The sequence below is a fragment of the Salmo salar genome, chromosome 12 (genome assembly GCF_965601325.2).
Source record: "Salmo salar chromosome 12, fSalSal1, whole genome shotgun sequence".
NCBI classification, from domain to species: domain Eukaryota; kingdom Metazoa; phylum Chordata; class Actinopteri; order Salmoniformes; family Salmonidae; genus Salmo; species Salmo salar.
The window spans coordinates 9201375-9222640 of record NC_138302.1 but is presented as its reverse complement, the minus strand read 5'-3'; the positions used below and the strand labels follow the sequence as shown (position 1 = coordinate 9222640).

General features: G+C 42.0%; 1 protein-coding gene across 1 annotated transcript; it reads right to left on the bottom strand.

Annotated features, from left to right (window-relative positions):
- Positions 1 to 7081: 7081 nt before the first annotated feature.
- LOC106564034 (uncharacterized) lies at positions 7082 to 21204 on the bottom strand. Its single transcript, XM_045690608.2, has 3 exons — positions 21089 to 21204; positions 14112 to 14328; positions 7082 to 13465 (listed from the first exon to the last, which is right to left on the bottom strand). Exons 2-3 carry the CDS (start codon positions 14308 to 14310, stop codon positions 11682 to 11684), a joined length of 1983 nt encoding a protein of 660 aa, XP_045546564.1. The 5' UTR covers positions 14311 to 14328; positions 21089 to 21204; the 3' UTR covers positions 7082 to 11681.
- Positions 21205 to 21266: the final 62 nt, after the last annotated feature.

The window sequence follows — 21266 nt, the reverse complement described above, 5'->3', positions numbered from 1 at the left end:
ACGTCATATGTCAGCGCGTCACATCAATACACGACATTCCTCTTTACTTGTACACGAACTTTATTGTCAACCTGACATTTTTTTTACATTTATTTTATTGAACCTTTATTTAACTAGGCAAGTCAGTTAAGAACAAATTCGTATTTACAATGATGGCCTAGCCCGGGCCAAACCCTAACCCGGATGACGCTGGGCCTCTCTGACATACACTACAACACTCCTTCTTTACCTGTATAGCAACGGTTGTGTTACCAATAAACAACTGAAATCTGTTCAATGTCTTATTTCTGTTCTCCTAATGGACATTCCATTTTAAGCCTACTTCTAAGAAAAACAAAACCGTATTTTAATTTTTTTCTTACTGTAACAAAACATTTTGCACCTTTTTCACAACATAATTCAAACATTCAGTCTTCACATTAGTCCTTTGTACTTGTCATTTTTTCAGTTTATGCTTGTTTTCTTTACCCCTTGCAGTACAGGATAATTATTTAAATGACTAAGTCTGTTAACTTCTGTGGCAGTTTAATTTGTCTGTGAGGCCTGACTAGCTTGGATGTCCGTGGTCTTTGTGGTGATCCCTCACAGATAGTCTCTGGTTTGGCCTCTATGTAATGTCTCAGAGTAGGACTCTGTTCCACAGTCTCTTTCAGTCTCTGTCCTTTGGTTGTGGGTTTGGCTCCTCAATTCTATAGTGATCACAGTGTGTGGTATATATTCTATATACCACACACTGTGATCACTATAGAGGGAAACAACCACATTGTTTCCCTCTATAGTGATCACAGTGTGTGGTATCTTGTTGAAGGTTGTTGTGAACTTGTCTGTTTTTGTCCTGTTTTAGGAGAACCTGGTCTCCGATGTCCATGTCAGAGTGTTTGGCTCTGCGACGGTTGTCTGCATAGATCTTGGATTTCCCTTTCTGCTCAGCATCATTTTCCTGGCAGAAGTTCTGGAACTGGGATGACATGTACTGTGGGTCACAATCAGATCGGATTGTTAATGGTAGACCATGACGAGTGAAAATAGTCTCCAGACTATCAATCACCTTTTTTTCCCTGTGGTAGTAGATTGCATGATATCATATTCATAATATCTGCTGTAATAGTCTACAACTACAAGTGATTGAGTGTCATGTTGGTAGTGGACCCAATAGATCAGTGGTGACATCCTGCCACGGCCCTTCAGGTAGCTCTGTGGGTCTCAGCGGTTCTGGCACGTCTGGTCGTGCTACAATCTGACAACCATGGCATGACTTGACGTGTTTCTCTGCAGCCTTGTACAATGCCCGGCCATCGTGCTTTACTCATGACATGTAGTTTTGTGATTACAATGCCCACATGTCCCTGGTGATCTAAGGCTACAGCCATCACACGAAGTCCACGTGGTAAAACAATGCCTGTTCCCCTTAGGACTAACTGTCGAATTACACACAGTTAATTTGCTATAGGCCTGGCATGTCTCATAACACCCACTCTGCAGAGCATTTCTCAGCTCTCTTGGCTCTTCGTCTGTAGCTGATGCTTCCTCCACTTCCCTTGTGGTCATTGCATTTGGAGTTGCGTTCACAGCCACAAATCTCACGCTCTCCTCTGCTCCGTGTGTGTGTGTGTGTGTGTGTGTGTGTGTGTGTGTGTGTGTGTGTGTGTGTGTGTGTGTGTGTGTGTGTGTGTGTGTGTGTGTGTGTGTGTGTGTGTGTGTGTGTGTGTGTGTGTGTGTGTGTCTTTCACTGCAGTCTCTCCAATTAGATGAGACAGAGGGTCATCCATGTTGTTTTTTTCCCCCTGATATGTGGACAACATGAAAGTCATAGGGTTGCAGTCTCAGCACCCCACCGTTCGATGCGAGCGCATGGCTTTGAGCGAGGACTGTCAAATAGCCTCTAACGCCTTATGATCAGTCACTGGATCAAACTCCCTGCCGTATACATACGGCTGAAGCATTTCACAAGGCCAAACCAACACAAGGGCCTGACGCTCAGTTTGTGAATATCTGCGTTCAGACTCCTGCTCACATAACAGACTGGAACCATTTCTCTGTGCTGTTCTTGCAGGAGCACAGCTCCTATAGGCCCGCTGGTCCTACGTCTGCTGTTGTGTGGGGAGTGTCTTTGTCAAAGTATGTGAGAGTGTCGACGGCTTTAGACCGTTCCTCTTTAAAATGTCTGAAATACCTTCTTCTTCTTCTTCTTCTCCTTCTTCTTCTCCTCCTTCTTCTCCTCCTTCTACTTCTTCTTCTCCTTCTCCTCCTTTTTCTCCTTCTTCTTCTTCTCCTCCTTCTTCTTCTTCTCCTTCGTCTTCTTCTTCTCCTTCTCCTTCTTCTTCTTCTGTTTCCTGGTCCGAAGTGGAACTAGAAAGCTACAAACCTCTGATGCCGTCTCTCAGGCTCACTGGCCTCGACCACTCTGCTCTCACTCTTTCAGCTTTGGGCCGATTAAACACCAATTTGCCCCATGTTGAACTGACATTTCTCTGAGCTGAGAGTCAGCCCCAAAAAAACACTCCAGCCTATTGAGGACAGCATGTAGCCACTGGTCATGGGTCTCCTTTGTCTGGGACGTGGACGATGATGTCATCCGATATGTTCTCCAAACCCCTCGATGCCTGCCAGTTGCTGTTGCGATTTCACGTTGATTCTGCTCGCTCGCCGATGGAACTCCAAAGTCTTTTATATCTGTATATCCCATTATGCACTGCAAACGTCGTTATGCCTCTTGACTTTGGTGTTAGCTCCAGTTGATGATAGCCCCCATTTAAGATTCCAGTTTACTGAACGGGACAGACCCATTCATTCCTTGCTAAAGTTCATCAACTGTGGGGATTGGGTACCTGCCACGTATGATCGCTGTGTTCGCATGTCTCATGTCCAGACACAGTCTTATATTGCGGTCCGGTTTTGGCACTAACACTACCGGATTCACCCAGGGTGTTGCACCATCCACTCTCTCCATTAAGTCCATGTTTTGTAGTTCCTCTATCCACAGCTCCTCTCAGGTGGAATGGAACACGCCTAAAGGTCTGTGCTACTGGTGTCATGTGTAGGTTGATGTGCTTTGTGTTGAGCTTACCCACCCCTTCAACATGTAGGTTGATCTGCTTTGTGTTGAGCTTACTGTTAAAGGAATTCTATATCTTGATGATAATAATCAATAATCAATTCGCCTTGACTAATGCCCAAGGTTTGCAAGACAATGGGTTAAATAATTAGGCAAGGACTCAGCTTTCTGCAAAAGGTTTCTGTAGCTTTATTCATGAGAACGTTCTGAGGTCAGGATAACAAAACAGTCATTATATAGTTCTTGCTTACTTACGCACATGCATTTACACACAAACTGTTGGTGACCTGCATCCCCCATTGACTTGCCACACTGTTTATCACTACCTAGCTCAGCCTGTTCCTTTCCCTCAAGGTTAGGAACCCTTTGAAGTTTTACTCCCTTTACCATCTGTCCCCTGCTCTCTATACTAATTGCATACACACATTTCTTTCCCTCTCCAGTGGTTCCTGGACTTTCTGGAACTAATCAGACTAATCGATCACTACATTGATCATTACATTGATTATTCATTAACCATGCTGTATGACTAATAATCCATCATGGTTTATTGATTCATTTACCTTTATTAGATAATTATCTCATCACTTACCCACCCCTTCAACATGTAGGTTGATCTGCTTTGTGTTTAGCTTACCCACCCCTTCAACATGTAGGTTGATGTGCTTTGTGTTAAGCTTACCCACCCCTTCAACATGTAGGTTGATGTGCTTTGTGTTAAGCTTACCCCTTCAACATGTAGGTTGATCTGCTATGTGTTTAGCTTACCCACCCCTTCAACATGTAGGTTGATCTGCTATGTGTTTAGCTTACCCACCCCTTCAACATGTAGGTTGATCTGCTATGTGTTTAGCTTACCCCTTCAACATGTAGGTTGATGTGCTTTGTGTTGAGCTTACCCACCCCTTCAACATGTAGGTTGATGTGCTTTGTGTTGAGCTTACCCACCCCTTCAACATGTAGGTTGATGTGCTTTGTGTTGAGCTTACCCACCCCTTCAACATGTAGGTTGATCTGCTATGTGTTTAGCTTACCCACCCCTTCAACATGTAGGTTGATGTGCTTTGTGTTGAGCTTACCCACCCCTTCAACATGTAGGTTGATCTGCTATGTGTTGAGCTTACCCACCCCTTCAACATGTAGGTTGATGTGCTTTGTGTTGAGCTTACCCACCCCTTCAACATGTAGGTTGATGTGCTTTGTGTTGAGCTTACCCACCCCTTCAACATGTAGGCTGATCTGCTATCAACATGTAGGTTGATCTGCTTTGTGTTGAGCTTACCCACCCCTTCAACATGTAGGTTGATGTGCTTTGTGTTGAGCTTACCCACCCCTTCAACATGTAGGTTGATGTGCTTTGTGTTGAGCTTACCCACCCCTTCAACATGTAGGTTGATGTGCTTTGTGTTGAGCTTACCCACCCCTTCAACATGTAGGTTGATCTGCTTTGTGTTGAGCTTACCCCTTCAACATGTAGGTTGATCTGCTATGTGTTGAGCTTACCCAACCCTTCAACATGTAGGTTGATCTGCTTTGTGTTGAGCTTACCCACCCCTTCAACATGTAGGTTGATCTGCTATCAACATGTAGGTTGATCTGCTTTGTGTTTAGCTTACCCACCCCTTCAACATGTAGGTTGATCTGCTATGTGTTGAGCTTACCCACCCCTTCAACATGTAGGTTGATCTGCTATGTGTTGAGCTTACCCACCCCTTCAACATGTAGGTTGATCTGCTATGTGTTGAGCTTACCCACCCCTTCAACATGTAGGTTGATGTGCTTTGTGTTGAGCTTACCCACCCCTTCAACATGTAGGTTGATCTGCTTTGTGTTGAGCTTACCCACCCCTTCAACATGTAGGTTGATCTCCCACCCCTTCAAACAACTTGGGCTACTGCTGTTTTATCTGCGTTTTTACATCTGTCGCTGCTGCTATGTCAACACCCACTTTTTGCACACCCAATTTAATGGCAGTCTCTTTACCTAGCAACAGCTCTCCACGTCCACATTTCACAGTGAACTCGGCCTGCGCTGCGCCTATCTTTATTTGGCATGTGAAAACCACTTTTACTGGTAATGGTTCACGTGATGAGTATGCATATAGCTTTTTATCAGTCAGTGATGAATTGCACCTGATTTTCTTGGCTTTCAACATTTCCAATGTGCACTCATCTACTATGTTACTCGTGGCCCCGGAGTCAATTAACATGAATAAACTGACCCCTCCCACTGAGAAGGTGATCCTGTCTGAGATAACAAGTTCTCATTTACCACAAATGCATGGTCTCGGTTCTGTTCCTCTGAATCAACATATTTCCGTCTGTTTCAAGTAACCTTTTGGTCTTGCACAGTTTTTGGGGGCAAAATAGTCCCTCCCATTACATTTCTTGCAGGTCTGCCCACGTGCTGGACAAGCAGGCTCCTTTGCGAAATGATCTGCGTGTCCACAACCATAGCACACCTTCTCCGTCCTCTTTTTGTGGTATTTCCCCTCCTTTTTGAAAACACGATGCAAGGTCTCTTTATCTTTAGCATCTGTACTCACACGCTTGGAGGACATTTGCACTTCCATTCTTTCACGTTGTGCGGCTAGCTCAAGTGGACATGCTAATGTTAGCCCAGGTGCCTCCTCCAATAGTTTTCGGCGCACATGTTCAGAATTACACTTGCTCAGTATGGCATCTCTAATCTGATTATCCTTATCTCCAGCAAAGTCACAATCTTTAGTTGCATTGTCTAAGACTAGTAACAAATTGCTGAACTGTCGCGCCAGTTTTCTGTGCCAATTGATAAAATGTCTGTCTCACGAACGCTGTGTTCACCTGTGGCACGAAGTATACGTTTAACGCAGCCACAGCCCTGACCTAAGTCCGTTGGTTCTCCGGTGTCTGCGAGTGTGGAGAAAATGTCCTGCACATCTATCTCTGCATGATGTAGAAGCAAAGCTCTCCTCCGTTGTTTTGTAACCGCATCAACGTCACCGTACAGTATGTATGGCTGCCAATAGAACTGGTTCCCTTGTATTTATTAATGATGTGACTGCTGACAAAAGCAGCAGGATGAATTCTGCTGTTTAGGGCTATAGTGTCTGCTCAGATTCAGCTAAATGCTTCAAAACTCATTGGACGGCTCTTTCCAGGGCAGATGGACAATGACCCGAAGCATACTGTGAAAGCAACCCAATACTTTTTTAAGGCAACAAAGTGGAATGTTCTGCAATGGTCAAGTCAATCACCTGACCTGAATCCAATTGAGCATGCATTTCACACGGCTACAGTAAAGGCCTGGCAGAGCATCACCAGGGAAGAAACCCAGCATCTGGTGATGTATATGGGTTCCAGACTTCAGTCAGTCAGTGACTGAAAATTATTTGCAACCAAGTATTAAATCTCACAATTTAATTTATGATTGTTAGTTTGTCCAATTACTTTTGAGCCCCTGAAATTGGGGGGACCACATATAAAAAGTGCTGTAATTCCTACACCGTTCACCCGATTTGGATGTAAATACCCTCAAATTAAAGCTGCAAGTCTGCACTTTCCTTTCAAATCCATTGTGGTGGCGTACAGAGCCAAAATGATAATAACTTAGTCAATGTCCAAATATTTATGGACCTGACTGTATATTTTACGCTAATAAGGTGAAATTATTTATTTACAGAAGGCCTAGCCAACATACACTGAACAAAAATACAAACACAACATGTAAAGTGTTGGTCCCATGTTTCATGAGCTGAAATAAAAGAAACCAGATATGTTCCATACCCACAAAAAGCTTATTTCTCTCAAATTGTGTGCACAAATTTGTTAACATCACTGTTGCAAAGATAATCCATCCACCTGACAGGTGTGGCATATCAAGAAGCTGATTAAACAGCATGATCATTACACAGGTGCACCTTGTGCGTGTGCAACATTTCTGGGGTCTTACTATGACTGATATATGGTTGTGAACTTGTCTCACCTACAGAGCCTTCGGAAAGTATTGACTTATTACACATTTTGTTGTTACAGCCTGAAATCAAAACTGAATCTTTTTTTCCTCACCCATCTACACACAATACACCATAATGACAAAGTGAAAACACGTTTATAGAAATGTTTGCAATTTTATTGAAAATTAAGTACAGAAATAACTCATTTACATAAGTATTCACATCCTCGAGTCAATAACACCACTGAGTAAATACTTTGTAGAAGCACCTTTGGCTGTGATTACAGCTTCGCGTCATCTTGGGTATGTCTGTATCAGCTTTTTACATCTGGATTTGGGGATTTTCTCCCATTCTTCCTTGCAGCTTTTTTCAAGCTCTGTTAAGTTAGATGGGGAGCAGTGGTGAACACCAATCTTCAAGTCTTTCAATGGGATTCAAGTCTGGGCTTTAGCTGGGCCACTCAAGGACTTTCATATTCTTGTTCTGAAGTCATTCCAGCGTTGCTTGGTCATTGTCCTGTTGCAAAGTAAATCTTCACCCAGTCTAAGGTTGTTTGCATTCTGAAGCATGTTCTCATTAAGGATTTGCCTTTATTTGACTTAGAGCTTTTCCCTACAAAAACATTAATAAATTAGTTGACCGAGAGTTGTTTGTTTTTTCGACCAATCGATTGGTCGAAATGTTTAAACGTGTATTTTTCCATATGTGTTTGAATAAAATCAACTATATGCACTAAGCTTGTCTGATGCTTTAAGCGCACCATTTGATGAAATAATTAAGACACACAAATGACTGAAGAGGGAGCCCGATGGCCACATTGTGTTAAAAAGAAATGACAGTGAGTGCCTGTGTGACTGGCGCACGTTGTCTCTCTCTCCTCCCTACTGCAGCGAACAGGCACCACAGCACAGCAAGTGTTTATCACCGCTGTCCGTGCTGAAGCTGCACCATAATTACAGCCATTTTGTTTCTTACTTGTTCCTCTGACTAAAAAATAAAGTTACCAAAATACCTAATTTGTTTAGGAAAAACATTCCCTACTCCCTCAACCCTTGAAACATGTTTGGAACAGTGTAAACAACACTAAATTCATTTTTTGTAAAAATATATAAAGCCTTTATTACAGCAAAGAGTAAAACAGTTGCATGCATTTGTGAATTGCGGTTTATGTATTGTTTATGCCGGTTTATTTATTGTTTAGGCTAATTATCCAAAGCTCTCTTTGTTCTTTTATGTTAAAACCAAAATGCTTGATTGCTTGGGGTGGCAGGTAGCCTAGTGGTTAGAGCCTTGGACTTGTAACCGAAAGGTAGCCTAGTGGTTAGAGCCTTGGACTTGTAACCGAAAGGTTGCAAGATCAAATCCCTGAGCTGACAAGGTAAAAATCTGTTGTTCTGCCCCTGAACAAGGCAGTTAACCCACTGGTCCTAGGCTGTCATTGAAAATAAGAATTTGTTCTTAACTGACTTGCCTGGTAAAATAAAAAAATGTCAAAGTAAGAATGACTTGTGTGATGACTGATTAATATTACAAGTATTAAGATGAAACAGGGTGTGCTCTTAAGCCTCAATGGTGGTTATAGACGACTACTATTATAAGAAGCATGATAATGACTTTATTATAATGATGATCACAAGAAGCATGAGATAAAGGAGGAGCCAGAGCTGCATGCATATTATGTGTGACAAACAGGTGCTGTTAAGATTACGATATTATTCTTCTGCCCGTTAGGAATAGTGTAAACAACAGCAATATGATGGTTAACTTTGCTATTACGCACAGAGCAACATGGTCTAGGAAATGGCGCCAATTCAACGGCGCACTGAACATTATGCTTTATAACCATTTGTTATAAAATAATATTATATTTATTAGTGTTGAACCATTATTCTTACATAATATAACCATTTACAATTTAACATTTAGAGTGTTGGACTGTACCATCCCCGTGGCCTCTGGAAAGGATTAGTCCACCGAGACAGGCGTGAATCAGGCAGATGTCTTGTGCACCGTGACAAAAAAAAACCAACAATATATATATTTGTGACTGCACACCTAAAGAAATCTCGGTCGACCAACAACCTATCGACCAAACAATCGACCAGTAGACTAAAAATGGGGTCAGCCCTAATTTGGTTTCCTTCATTGTTTCATTCATTGTTCATTGTTATCCTTATCAGTCTCCCAGTACCTGCCACTGAAAAGCATTACGCTGCCACCACCATGCTTCATGGTAGGGATAGTGTTCCGACGGGTGATGAGCTGTTCCTGGTGTCTGCCACTGAAAAGCATTTCGCTGCCACCACCATGCTTCATGGTAGGGATAGTGTTCGACAGGTGATTGAACTGTTCCTGTTTTTTTCTCTCCAGACTTAGAGCTTTGCATTCAGGCCAAATAGTTAAATGTTTGTCTCATCAGACCACAGATTATTTTGCCTTATGCTCTCAGAGTCTTTTACGTGCCTTTTTGCAAACTTCAGGCCTGCTGTCATGTGCCTTTTTCTTAGGAGTGGCTTCCGTCTGGCCACTCTCCCATAAAGCCCAGATTGGTAAAGTGCTCTAGAGACGGTTGTCCTTCTGGCAGGTTCTCCCATCTCAGCCTGCTGTCATGTGCCTTTTTCTTAGGAGTGGCTTCCGTCTGGCCACTCTCCCATAAAGCCCAGATTGGTAAAGTGCTCTAGAGACGGTTGTCCTTCTGGCAGGTTCTCCCATCTCAGCCTAGGAACACTGTAATTCTGTCAGTGGTCATTGGGTTCTTTGTCACCTTCCTGAACAAGGTCCTTCTTCCCCGGTTGCTCAGTTTGATCAGATGGCCAGCTCTAGGCCAATTCTGGGTAGTTCTATATTTTTTCCATAACCCAATGATGGAGACCACTGTGCTTTTGGAAACCTTCAGCACTTTAGACATGTTATACCCTTCCCTAAAAACCCTGTAGTTTGGTCACTTATTTTGAGCAATAAAAAAATGTATATAAAATCAGGAAAGAAGAACCTTGTTGGATATAAAATAGGTTAAAGCATTCACAATGAACTGGCAGGAAGTTTGAATGGCGAGAGCTTCTGTGATGTCATCACATCGGCTGGTGGTAAAAATCCTCTGTTCTCACCGTCCGATGTTTATGTATGAATGAATGTATCTTTTTTTTTTACAGAAACAGATCTTGTCTCTCTCCAGTCAGAAGGAAGCAGATTCGGCAGTCAACCTTTCTACCTGTTCTCAATTATGGTGATACTATTTATAAAAGAGCAGCTGCCTCAAACCCGTTCACAGGGTTGGTTAAAAACCTCTACGGGATTGGTGTCCCTATACTGGGACGGTTGAGCTAACGTGCGCTAATTTGATTAGCATGACTATTGTAAGTAATGGCAAACTTTCCAGGACATAGACATGTCTTATACGGGCAGAAAGCTTAAATTCTTGTTAATCTTATTGCACTGTTCAATTTACAGTAGCTATTACAGTGAAAAAATACCATGCTATTGTTTGAGGAGAATGCATAACAACAAAAAACTTACCACGGCCAGAGATAAAATGTAACATAGTTTTATTTGATAAATTAAACTGTTATTGTTATATTTAAATATAGGAACTGGGTTCTACAGTTTGAACCCCTGCTGTCTCTGTTCTCCACACCCACCCTGCCCGGCCATCTAGATGTGTGAAAGTTTGTGTATAAGCTAATGATCCATCATGTCTGACATTCCTGGGAGTATCAAGAATATGCATATCCTTGCTTCAGGTCCTGAGCTACAGGCAGCTAGATTTGGGTATGTCATTTTAGGTGAGAATTGGGGAAAAAAGGGTCCAATTTATTAACTTTAGAGACTCCTTTGGTGTTTAGAGATTTAAGTAGATCAGCCTTTGGTTTCCTTGCGCCTTGTGTGTGGAATGATCTACAATGGAGGAATTAATGCCTTTAGGGCATTTCAGATGGTTGTTAGGGGATCTTGTTACTGAATGTGTTTGTTTTTTACGACTGTGTTTTGGTTTTCGTGTATTGTTGTGTATAATTACATGTATTTTAATGTGCATACGAATGTGTAGTTTAAAGTGTTTATTGTGCATATGAATGTGTAGTGTAATGTGTTTATTGTATATTAATGTGTATATAAATTGGTAGTTTAATGTGTACTATGGTGCAATACAGGGCTCATCTGTAAAAGAGACCTTGGTCTCAGCATCGACTCCCTGTCAAAACAAAGGTTTAATAAATACACTCTCCAGGACATTAGGTGGTGGTGGTGATGGTATTCAAGTTGAGTTAATTTGTGAACTTCCAATACACTCATAGAAGTAAAAGAAGATGAAAATAGCCCTAAATAGTACCGCCCATGACCATGTTTTACTTGCTATATTGTATTTACTTTGCCACCATGGACTTTTTTGCCTTTACCTCCCTTATCTCACCTAATTTGCTCACATTGTACATAGACTTATTTTTCTACTGTATTATTGACTGTATATATGTTTTACTCCATGTGTAACTCTGTGTTGTTGTATGTTGTCGAACTGCTTTGCTTTATCTTGGCCAGGTCGCAATTGTAAATGAGAACTTGTTCTCAATTTGCCTACCTGGTTAAATAAAGGTGAAATAAAATAAATTTAAAAAATGTTGTCACAGAAGATGCCATTGCAAGGATAGGTGTACATTTCCATATCTACAGAGCTGCTTATGTATCCTCACTTCACCTTTATTTCACTTTACTCTCCTCTCCCTCAACTTCTCTTTCTCCTCCCTCCTCCTCCTCCTCTTGGACAATCACATTGAAAGCACAGGCAGGCTTCGCTCCAATGGATATTCTCTCATGCCTTTTTAGACTTCTTAGCTGAGTGAATCTCTCTCCACACTGAGTGCAGTGGTAAGGCTTCTCTCCACTGTGTGATCTCTGATGATTCTTTAGGTCTCCTGCAAAACGGAAATTATTTCCGCACAGTGAGCAGTGGTAAGGTTTCTCGCCTGTATGAATTCTCTGATGTTCTTTAAGGCTTCCTGAATGATTGAAACTCTTCCCACATGTGGTGCAGTGGTAAGGCTTCTCTCCACTATGTACTCTTTCATGTCTCTTAAGGTTTACTTTCTCACTGAAACCCCGCCCACATTGGGAGCAGTGGAAAGGTTTCTCTCCAGTGTGTACTCTTTGATGATTTTTTAGATTACTTGAGGAACGGAAACTTTTCTCACATTGAGGGCAGGGGTAACGACCACGACCAAGTAGTCTTGATATATCCGAGTCAACTACACCACTATTGTCCTCCTCTTCCTCAACATCTCTCTTTTCCTCCACATTGATTTCCCTCTCACTCTCCTCCTCCTGAACAAATACATTGAACGCACAGGCAGGCGTCTCTAAAATATGTACCCTCTGATGACTTTTAAGAATTCTTAGCTGAGTGAATCCCTTCCCACACAGAGAGCATTGGTAAGGCTTCTCTCCACTGTGTGATCTCTGATGATTCTTTAGGTCTCCTGCAAAACGAAAATTCTTTCCGCACAGAGAGCAGTGGTAAGGCTTCTCCCCTGTATGTATTCTCTGGTGTTTCTTAAGGTTTCCTGGCTGACTGAAACTCTTCCAACAAAGAGAGCAGTGGTAAGGCTTCTCTCCTGTATGTACTCTTTGATGTTCCTTAAGGCTTCCAGAATGATTGAAGCGCTTCCCACATTGGGTGCAGTGGTAAGGCTTCTCTCCACTATGTACCCTCTCATGTCTTGTGAGGTTGACTTTTTCACTGAAACTCTTCCCACATGTGGCACAGTGGAAAGGTTTCTCTCCAGTGTGTACTCTTTGATGATTCTTTAGATTACCTGAAGAACTGAAACTCTTTCCACATTGAGGACAGGGGTAACTCCCACGACCAGGAAGTCTTGATGTACATAGGTCAGTTACACCACTATTTTCCTCCTCTTCCTCAACTTCTCTCTTTTCCTTCTCATCGATTTCTTTCTCATCCTCCTCCTCTTTGACAATCAAATTTAAAGCACAGGCAGGCTTCTCTCCAATGTGTATTCGCTGATGACTTTTTAGGTTTCCTGGCTGATTGAAACTCTTCCCGCAAAGAGAGCAGTGGTAAGGCTTCTCTTCACTGTGGGATCTCTGATGGGTCTTCAGGTCTCCTGCCCGACTGAAACTCTTCCCACAAAGAGAGCAGTGGTAAGGTTTCTCCCCTGTATGTATTCGCTGATGTTGCTTAAGGCTTCCTGAATGATTGAAGCTCTTCCCACATGTGGTGCAGTGGTAAGGCTTCTCTCCACTATGTACTCTCTCATGTCTCTTAAGGTTTACTTTCTCACTGAAACGCTTCCCACATGTTGAGCAGTCAAAAGGTTTCTCTCCAGTGTGTACTCTTTGATGATTCTTTAGGTTAGTTGAGGAACTGAAACTCTTCTCACATTGAGGGCATGGGTAACTCCCACGCCCAGGTAGTCTTGATGCTGTAGAACTGGGCTCGTTGTCTGGGTCTGGGTTGGGGCTCTCTCCTGTTAGAATATGAACAGAGATAGGGTAAGAAAGAGACAGAGAAAGGCTTTAAGCTTAACAATGCAGGATTCAACAGTCATTAGGATTAACAGAGTATTGAAAGAAATACTTTGCAAAGGGCTTGTTGCATCACACATATATAATACAATTGTCAAATTACAATGCATTCATTGCACATCGGTCTGTAGGCATTTTTGTTTTGGCACTTGCCTTCCCTCTTACACATACAGAGGCCTGAGGGGTATAATACAAAAAGCAGAATCAATGAGTTAACCAGCTAACTTGCCTAAATATTCAGATGTATTTTTTTAAAGATAAGCATGAAATTGGCATGGTCTAATTGACTCAAAAACCAATCTAAGTTAACATTTCTTAATGAACCAGAAAAATCAATGGTTATTTTGGGTTGTTTACCTCTCTGAACCAAAGAGGATGTTAGGCACTTGCCTTCCCTCTTGCTTTCCCTCTTATACTACAAAGCAGAATCAATGAGTTAGCCAGCTAACTTGCCTAAATATTCTGAATTAACATTTTATTCAACACCCAAAAACATATGTAAGTTTACATTTCTTAATGAACCAGAAAATCAATTGTTATTTTGGGTTGTTTACCTCTGAAGCAAAGAGGTTGTTAGCCTGAATTTACCTGAGTCAACAGAGTCCCTGTCCTCCTCTCTCTCTTCCTCCTCCCCCTCATTGATTTCTCTCTCCTCGCCCTCCTCTTTGACAATCACATTGAATTCCACTGTTTGACTGCAGTCCCCCAGCATCACTGACAGCATCTCTGGACCCCGCTGTGAGCTTCTCTGGGCTGGAACACCACAACCAGAACCCGGTTCAGACATGGTAGGCTGGAGGTGGATCTAAAAGAGGAGACCGAAAGAGTTCAGGGTGATTTTCACAATCCTAGATTGTGACATCGCTCCAGAAAAGACAACAAAAATGTATCTAAGCTAGCTAACCACACATTCCGTCCAGCAGGAACCCTTTTTCCCTAAAAAAAAAATAAGATTGAGGGCATCAGCCAGTCAGATTAGGCTATAAGATAAAAAAAACTTTAAAAAATCTCTGGCTGTTGAGTACAAGCATATTAATTTGATATTCATATCACTAATATCTAATTACCACCCCATCTTCAGTAACCTATTCAAACAGGCAACACAAGCACTTTCTTGCGTTGGAATTGTCCCTAATTCTAAGGTAACAGAGTGATGCTGAGACACAAATGTATGAAAAACCAATATGCAAAGTTAAACTACACAACTTCCTAAAAAAAATAAAAAATAAATAAAGTGTTTTCTTTTTCTCTCCAATTTTGTGGTATCTCAATTGGTAGTTACAGTCTTGTCCCATTGTTGCAAATCCCGTATGAACTCGGGAGAGGCAAAGGTCGAGAGCCGTGCGTCCTCCGAAACACGACCCAGCCAAGCCGCACTGCTTCTTGACACAATGCCCGCTTGACCCGGAAGTCAGCCGCACCAATGTGCCGGAGGAAACACCGTACACCTGGCTACCGTGGCAGCGTGCATACGCCCAGCCCGCCACAGGAGTCGCTAGAAATCTCGGCCTTCCAAACCCTCTCCTAACCCGGACGACTCTGTGCCAATTGTGCGCCGCTTCATCGGTCTCCCAGTCATGACCAGCTGTGGCACAGCCTGGGATCGAACCCGTGTCTGTAGTGACGCCTCAAGCACTGCGATGCAGGGCCTTAGACTGCTGCGCCACTCGGGAGTTCCACGCAAATTGATTTTAACAAACAATTGGTCCCCCAAAAAATGTGACCCTCCGTTGAATTTCAAAATCCCGATGTGTCCCTTGAGCCAAACAGTTTGCCCACCCCTGCTCTAGACTATAGTGAGTAGACTGGACCCTGGTTTTATAGACACACAATCGATTATGTACGGTGCAATATTTATGTCCAATACGACAAACAAGTGGATTTAAGCTGATTGGCCACTCTTTAAGGGCCGCAAAATGAGCAGCGACGCTCCTGGGGGTGTAAACTCAGTGGACTTGGAAACTAGAAGTGTTCCTGTGTAGAATGGACCTTTTACTGCAGCACAACATACAGAAGATAAGAGTACACACACAAACAACATTGTTGACCATTTAGGCTTGAAATAATAAACAAATAATATCTTATAGAAATACTTTACTTAGAGAGTCTACATACTAGCATTCCCCATACAGGCGGGGATGGCAGCCCTAGCTCACTATTTGAGAGACTGAGATACTAACGAATACCCACCAACAAACTTTATTCTAGAGCTGCCTGAATATGTTTTGACAAATAACTATTTCAGGTTTGATGATACCTCCAAAGGAATGGAACATTGATGGGCTCCACATTCACTCAGAGCTATGCTAACCTTTATGTGGGTCATTTTGAAGAACGTTTTGTGAACAATGAAAATCAAAAATCAATTTTTGAATAAAGTCCTGAAGTGGTATCGATATATTGACGAATTTCTTTGCATATGGGGGGAGAAGAGCTGTCAGATTTTATGGCATTACTCAATGACATTGACCCCAATCTCAAATTCACTATTGAATGGGACACTAAACGTGTTCATTACCTCGATATGTGGATTGAGAAATCAAATGGAACTCTGTTTACAACTTACAACAAAGAAACGGAGAGAAATACTATTACAGGGGGACAGCTTCCACCCTGAGACATTAAAAAGAGGACTTCTAAGAAGCCCGTTTTTCAGACTGCGCCATATATGCCACTCCACAGAGGACTATCTAGAAAAAGGAGCGGAGGATGGGCAATAGGTTTCTAAGAAGAGGCTACTCCCCACAAATTTGTGGATGAAGCTCTTAATATGGCATTGGAGAAAACACGAGATGAACTGCTACAAAAAAAGACCCACTAAAGCTAAAGAACCCTCTGTAATGTTCACCACCACATACACTTTGAACTTGTAAAAAGTGGGAGATGCTGTCAAGAAACACTGGAATGTTTTATCAATGGACCCAGCTTTGCCAGCTGAATTTAAGAATTCACCACGTATTGTATCGAGGAGAGGTCGCAATTTACGCGATAAATTGGTCCATGCTAACTGCCAGCCACAAAATAAAAATCAGCCAGGCTCTTCCACATGGGAGCTATAAATGCATAGGTTGAGCACAGTGCAACAATATGATGAAGTGTGAATATTTCTGCCACCCACATACAGGAAAACGGTTCCAAATAAATGACATTATTACATGCTCCACCACCCATGCTATCTACATGATTAAATGTCCATGTGGACTGTGTGATGTAGGTAAAACCTCTCGTTCTCTCAAAACAGAGAATCGGTGAACATAAAAGTTAAAATCAGAAGAAACGACAGGGATTATCCAGTCGCAGTACATTTTAATGACCTAAAACATGACATTTCTAAACTTTAGATTTCGTGGCATAGAGAAAGTCTAGATATCAGACAGGGGAGGTGATATTAATAATACTCTGAGTAAAAGAGAGTGTTTTGGGATTTTCACCCTCCAGACATTATTTCCTAAAGGTCTTAATGATGAAACGTCTACGTATGTTATGCTGTAAAAGTGAACATGAATTACGCCCCTATTTCAGATTACGCTGATGTTTTTCCTTGCGCTGTACCCAATGATTTTTTTGAAAACTTGCTTGGTAGGACAAATGTCCTCATTGTGGTTTCACAGAGGTGTTTAATATGTTTTGTGTATTGTTATATTTGGTAGCACTTATTTGTTTTCCCTCGACTCCCCATTTGATGCGTGGAATGGATGTGGGTGGGGCTATGTTTACATGAGGGCGCATATCTTTTTTTAAACTCACAAAAGCTCTGACGAAGGCCTCGAGGCCCGTACGTAAAGCTGCGACGAAGGCCTCGAGGCCCGTACGTAAACTCCGATGAAGGCCTCGAGGCCCGTACGTAAACTCCGACGAAGGCCTCGAGGCCCGTACGTAAACTCCGATGAAGGCCTCGAGGCCCGTACGTAAACTCCGACGAAGGCCTCGAGGCCCGTACGTAAACTCCGATGAAGGCCTCGAGGCCCGTACGTAAACTCCGATGAAGGCCTCGAGGCCCGTACGTAAAGCTTATTAAAGAGCAGTGATACTATCAAGAGCAGTGTGCAGGTTTCTTCTTTTTTCTCATTTTATTCAACTGTTACCAGGCACCTGCAAAAAAAGATGGCTCAGATGTGCGAGTGCCTTTTGAATAATGATAACAAGTATAAAATATATAGATAATTCTGCACATTTTCGCACTAATTATTCATTTACAAAGTATACACAGAGAGGAAGAGAGGCCTAACTTGGCTGCAAATCTCCAGCAGGTGGCGTTTTCTCGTTGTTTTGCCCACCAAGCAAGGAGTTTTGTATGGAGGTCAATGAGAGCGAGTCGAATTTGGTCAACAAAAAAAGCAATGGCTTATTTGCTACACAAGGTTTATTTGATAGAATAGAGTTTTCGTAATGTTTAAGTCGTTACGAGTGTACTGATATAAGTAGGACACTATATTGTAGTTGTCTCGAGATGGCTATGCATATTCATGGCATGAGGCTAGTAGCATAAATCAAATCAAATGTTATTGGTCACATACACATGGTAAGCAGATGTTATTGCGAGCATAGCAAAATGCTTGTGTTTCTAGTTCCGACAGTGCAGCAATATCTAACAAGTAATCTAACAATTCCACAACAACTACCTAATACAGACAAATCTAAATAAAGAGATGGAATATATACATATAAATATACGGATGAGCGATGACAGAGGCATAGGTAAGATGCAATAGATGGTATAAAATACACTATATACATATGAGATGAGTAATGCAAGATATGTAAATATTATTAAAGTGGCATTATTAAAGTGACATAGCATCTCTCTCCATTGAAAACAGGCGGTTGACGTCAACAACCCTCATCGAATACTTTTAAAAAGGATTACAATAATGAGATGTATCCACCAATTCAAAGAAAGGATAGGCGGGAGCTAGACAGCCCACCGTGCAGCTTTGTGGACAACCACTCCCATAATTAGGGCGGAGAGACATGTATTCTCTCAGTATATCCATAATGTTTGGTATACACGACGGGACTCCTATTCTGAAGGATTCCATAATGTTTGGTATACAGTGCATTCAGAAAATATTCAGACCCCTAGAACGTTACACATTCTAAAATGGATTAAATACATTTTTTTCCCCTCATCAATCTACACACAACACCCCATAATTACAAAGTGAAAACAGGTCAAATGTATTTTGCAAATTAAAAAAAATAAAAAAATAAAATGTATTTACATAAGACCCTTTGCTATGAGACTCAAAATTGAGCTCAGGTGCATCTTGTTTCCATTGATCATCCTTGTAATGTTTCTACAACTTGACTGGACATGATTTGGAAAGGCACACACCTCTCTATATGAGGTCCCACAGTTGACAGTGCATGACAGAGCAAAAAAACAAGCCATGAGGTCGAAGGAATTGTCCGTAGGGTTCCGAGACAGGATTGTGTCGAGGCACAGAACTAGGGAAGAGTACCAAAACATTTCTGCAGCATTGAAGGTTCCCAAGAACACAGTGGCCTCCATCATTCTTAAATGAAAGAAGTTTGGAACCACTAAGACTCTTCCTAGAGCTGGCCGCTCGACCAATTTGAGCAATCGGGGAAGAAGGGCTCTGGTCAGGGAGGTGACCAGTAATCCGATGGTCACTCTGACAGAGCTCCAGAGTTCCTCTGTGGAGATGGGAGAACCTTCCAGAAGGACAACCATCTCTGCAGCACTCCATCAATCAAGCCTTTATGGTAGAGTGGCCAGACGGAAGCCACTCCTCAGTAAAAGGCATATGACAGCCCACTTGGAGTTTGCAAAAAGGACTCTCAGACCATGAGAAACAAGATTCTCTGGTCTGATGAAACCAAGATTGAACTCTTTGACCTGAATGCCAAGCGTCACATCTGGAGGAGACCAGGCACCATCCCTATGGTGAAGCATGGTGGTGGCAGCATCATACTGTGCAGCAGATCTCCTATGTGGAGGCAGTGAAGAGAGCCGAAGGGGGAAGAGGCAACAGTGTTGAAGATATGGCAGGGGAGGCATTGCAACCAACTGCTAGTGTTTTAAGTCAATTGAGTTATCTGGATACACTCATTGTAAAGAAAGTGGATTCTGTGGCATTTATAGCCACAGTGATTAATTGTACAGCACAAGTGTCTTACAAGTCCAAGAAGCTGGATATCATTATATCTGCAGCAGATATGTTTTCTGGCCTCCGAGACTTCACGGCAGAAGCACTGCAAGGACTATTGTCGCTAGGAAATGTCCCGTCCTCACAGGAGTCTTCTGAGCCTGTTTAGGGACCTGATTAGAATTAGAAAAGCAGGTTGATTTTGTTTAGTTAATTTCTTTTTTGATAGTTTGTATGAAAAAATAAATAAAAAATACCCACATTATTTATTTTTAGGATCCTTATTATCCACCCCACAGGTGGTGGCAGAACGCACATCCAATTGTTGAGAACGCCATTATACCATAGAAGAAGAAGATCTGTAACCCCGAAATACTTACTTTTCCCTGCTTCACAGCTGCATTATTTTGATGGAAACACGAATTTTGCTTCTTATGACGACATGCATTGATCATCACAATATTTATATTGTAATGAAATAGGCTGGGAGTAGGACTCGAACCCTCGACCTTCTAGCCCGAAGTCCGCTTATAAACCCAGGGTCGTTACAATATTTATATTTTCGACAACTTTTACTTAATTTCTAAAGAAAAGTATGTACTATTTACTCCATACAGTTTCCCTGACACCCAAAAGTACTGATTACATTTTAAATGCTTAGCAGGCCAGGAAAATGGTCCAATTCACACACTTATCAAGAGAACATCCCTGGTCATCCCTCCTACCTAATCTGGTGGATTTGATACTTAAGTATATTTAAAACCAAATACTTTTAGACGTTTACTCAAGTAGTATTCTACTGGGTGACTTTTACTTGAGTGATTTTCTATTAAGATATCTTTACTTTTACTCAAGTATGACAATTGGGTATTTTTTTCCATCACTGCGTCGAATTTATCGAACGTATGCATAAGTGAATACGTGGACGGCTTGGCAGAAATGGTAGCTGAAGGTTGAATTTACACTCATAGCCAGATGATGCTGTGTACCATTTTGCGCAATGACACTATAGGTTTGTTCAAGGGATTAGCTGTTTGCATAAACCGGTAGCCGGGAAGTTTAGCAACGGTTAGTCCTGCAAATTTTGCTAGCTAGCTAACGTTACCGAGATAGGTTAGTTATAAAACATATTTGGTTTAGCTATCTGTGGCTAAACAATGAGCAGCCGGTTAGCTAATTCCTCAATACAGTCATTTTACTCACGATGAGTCGACAGCTGGCTAACTATGAAATAAAAGTCACTTCAATCGTGACCCCGAAATAAAGTTAGCATGTTAGCTAGGTAACTACACTCACGGGTCGAACGGGAGATGTGTAACTGGCTAACGACTAGTTAGCTGGGATAACAACAAAGCCAGGCCGCGGCAACCACTGCCGTTTCATCATTGAATATGTTGGTTTACAGACCGTGCTACAAGCAGAATTTAAAAATGTTAGAAATTAGCAACAGGTTACCTGGAACTGATTTCTTGTAGCTAATTGTTTGGCTGAAAAGAACTTGAGGAAATGTTGAGGTCTAGTAGAGCAAGCGGCAAAAACGTATCCACTTTCCGAGTGAGTTTGGTCTGGATTATGAGATGCTGCAGGAAATGTTCGTGAGCGTCGTATCAGCGTAACGTTTGTGCATGTTTTG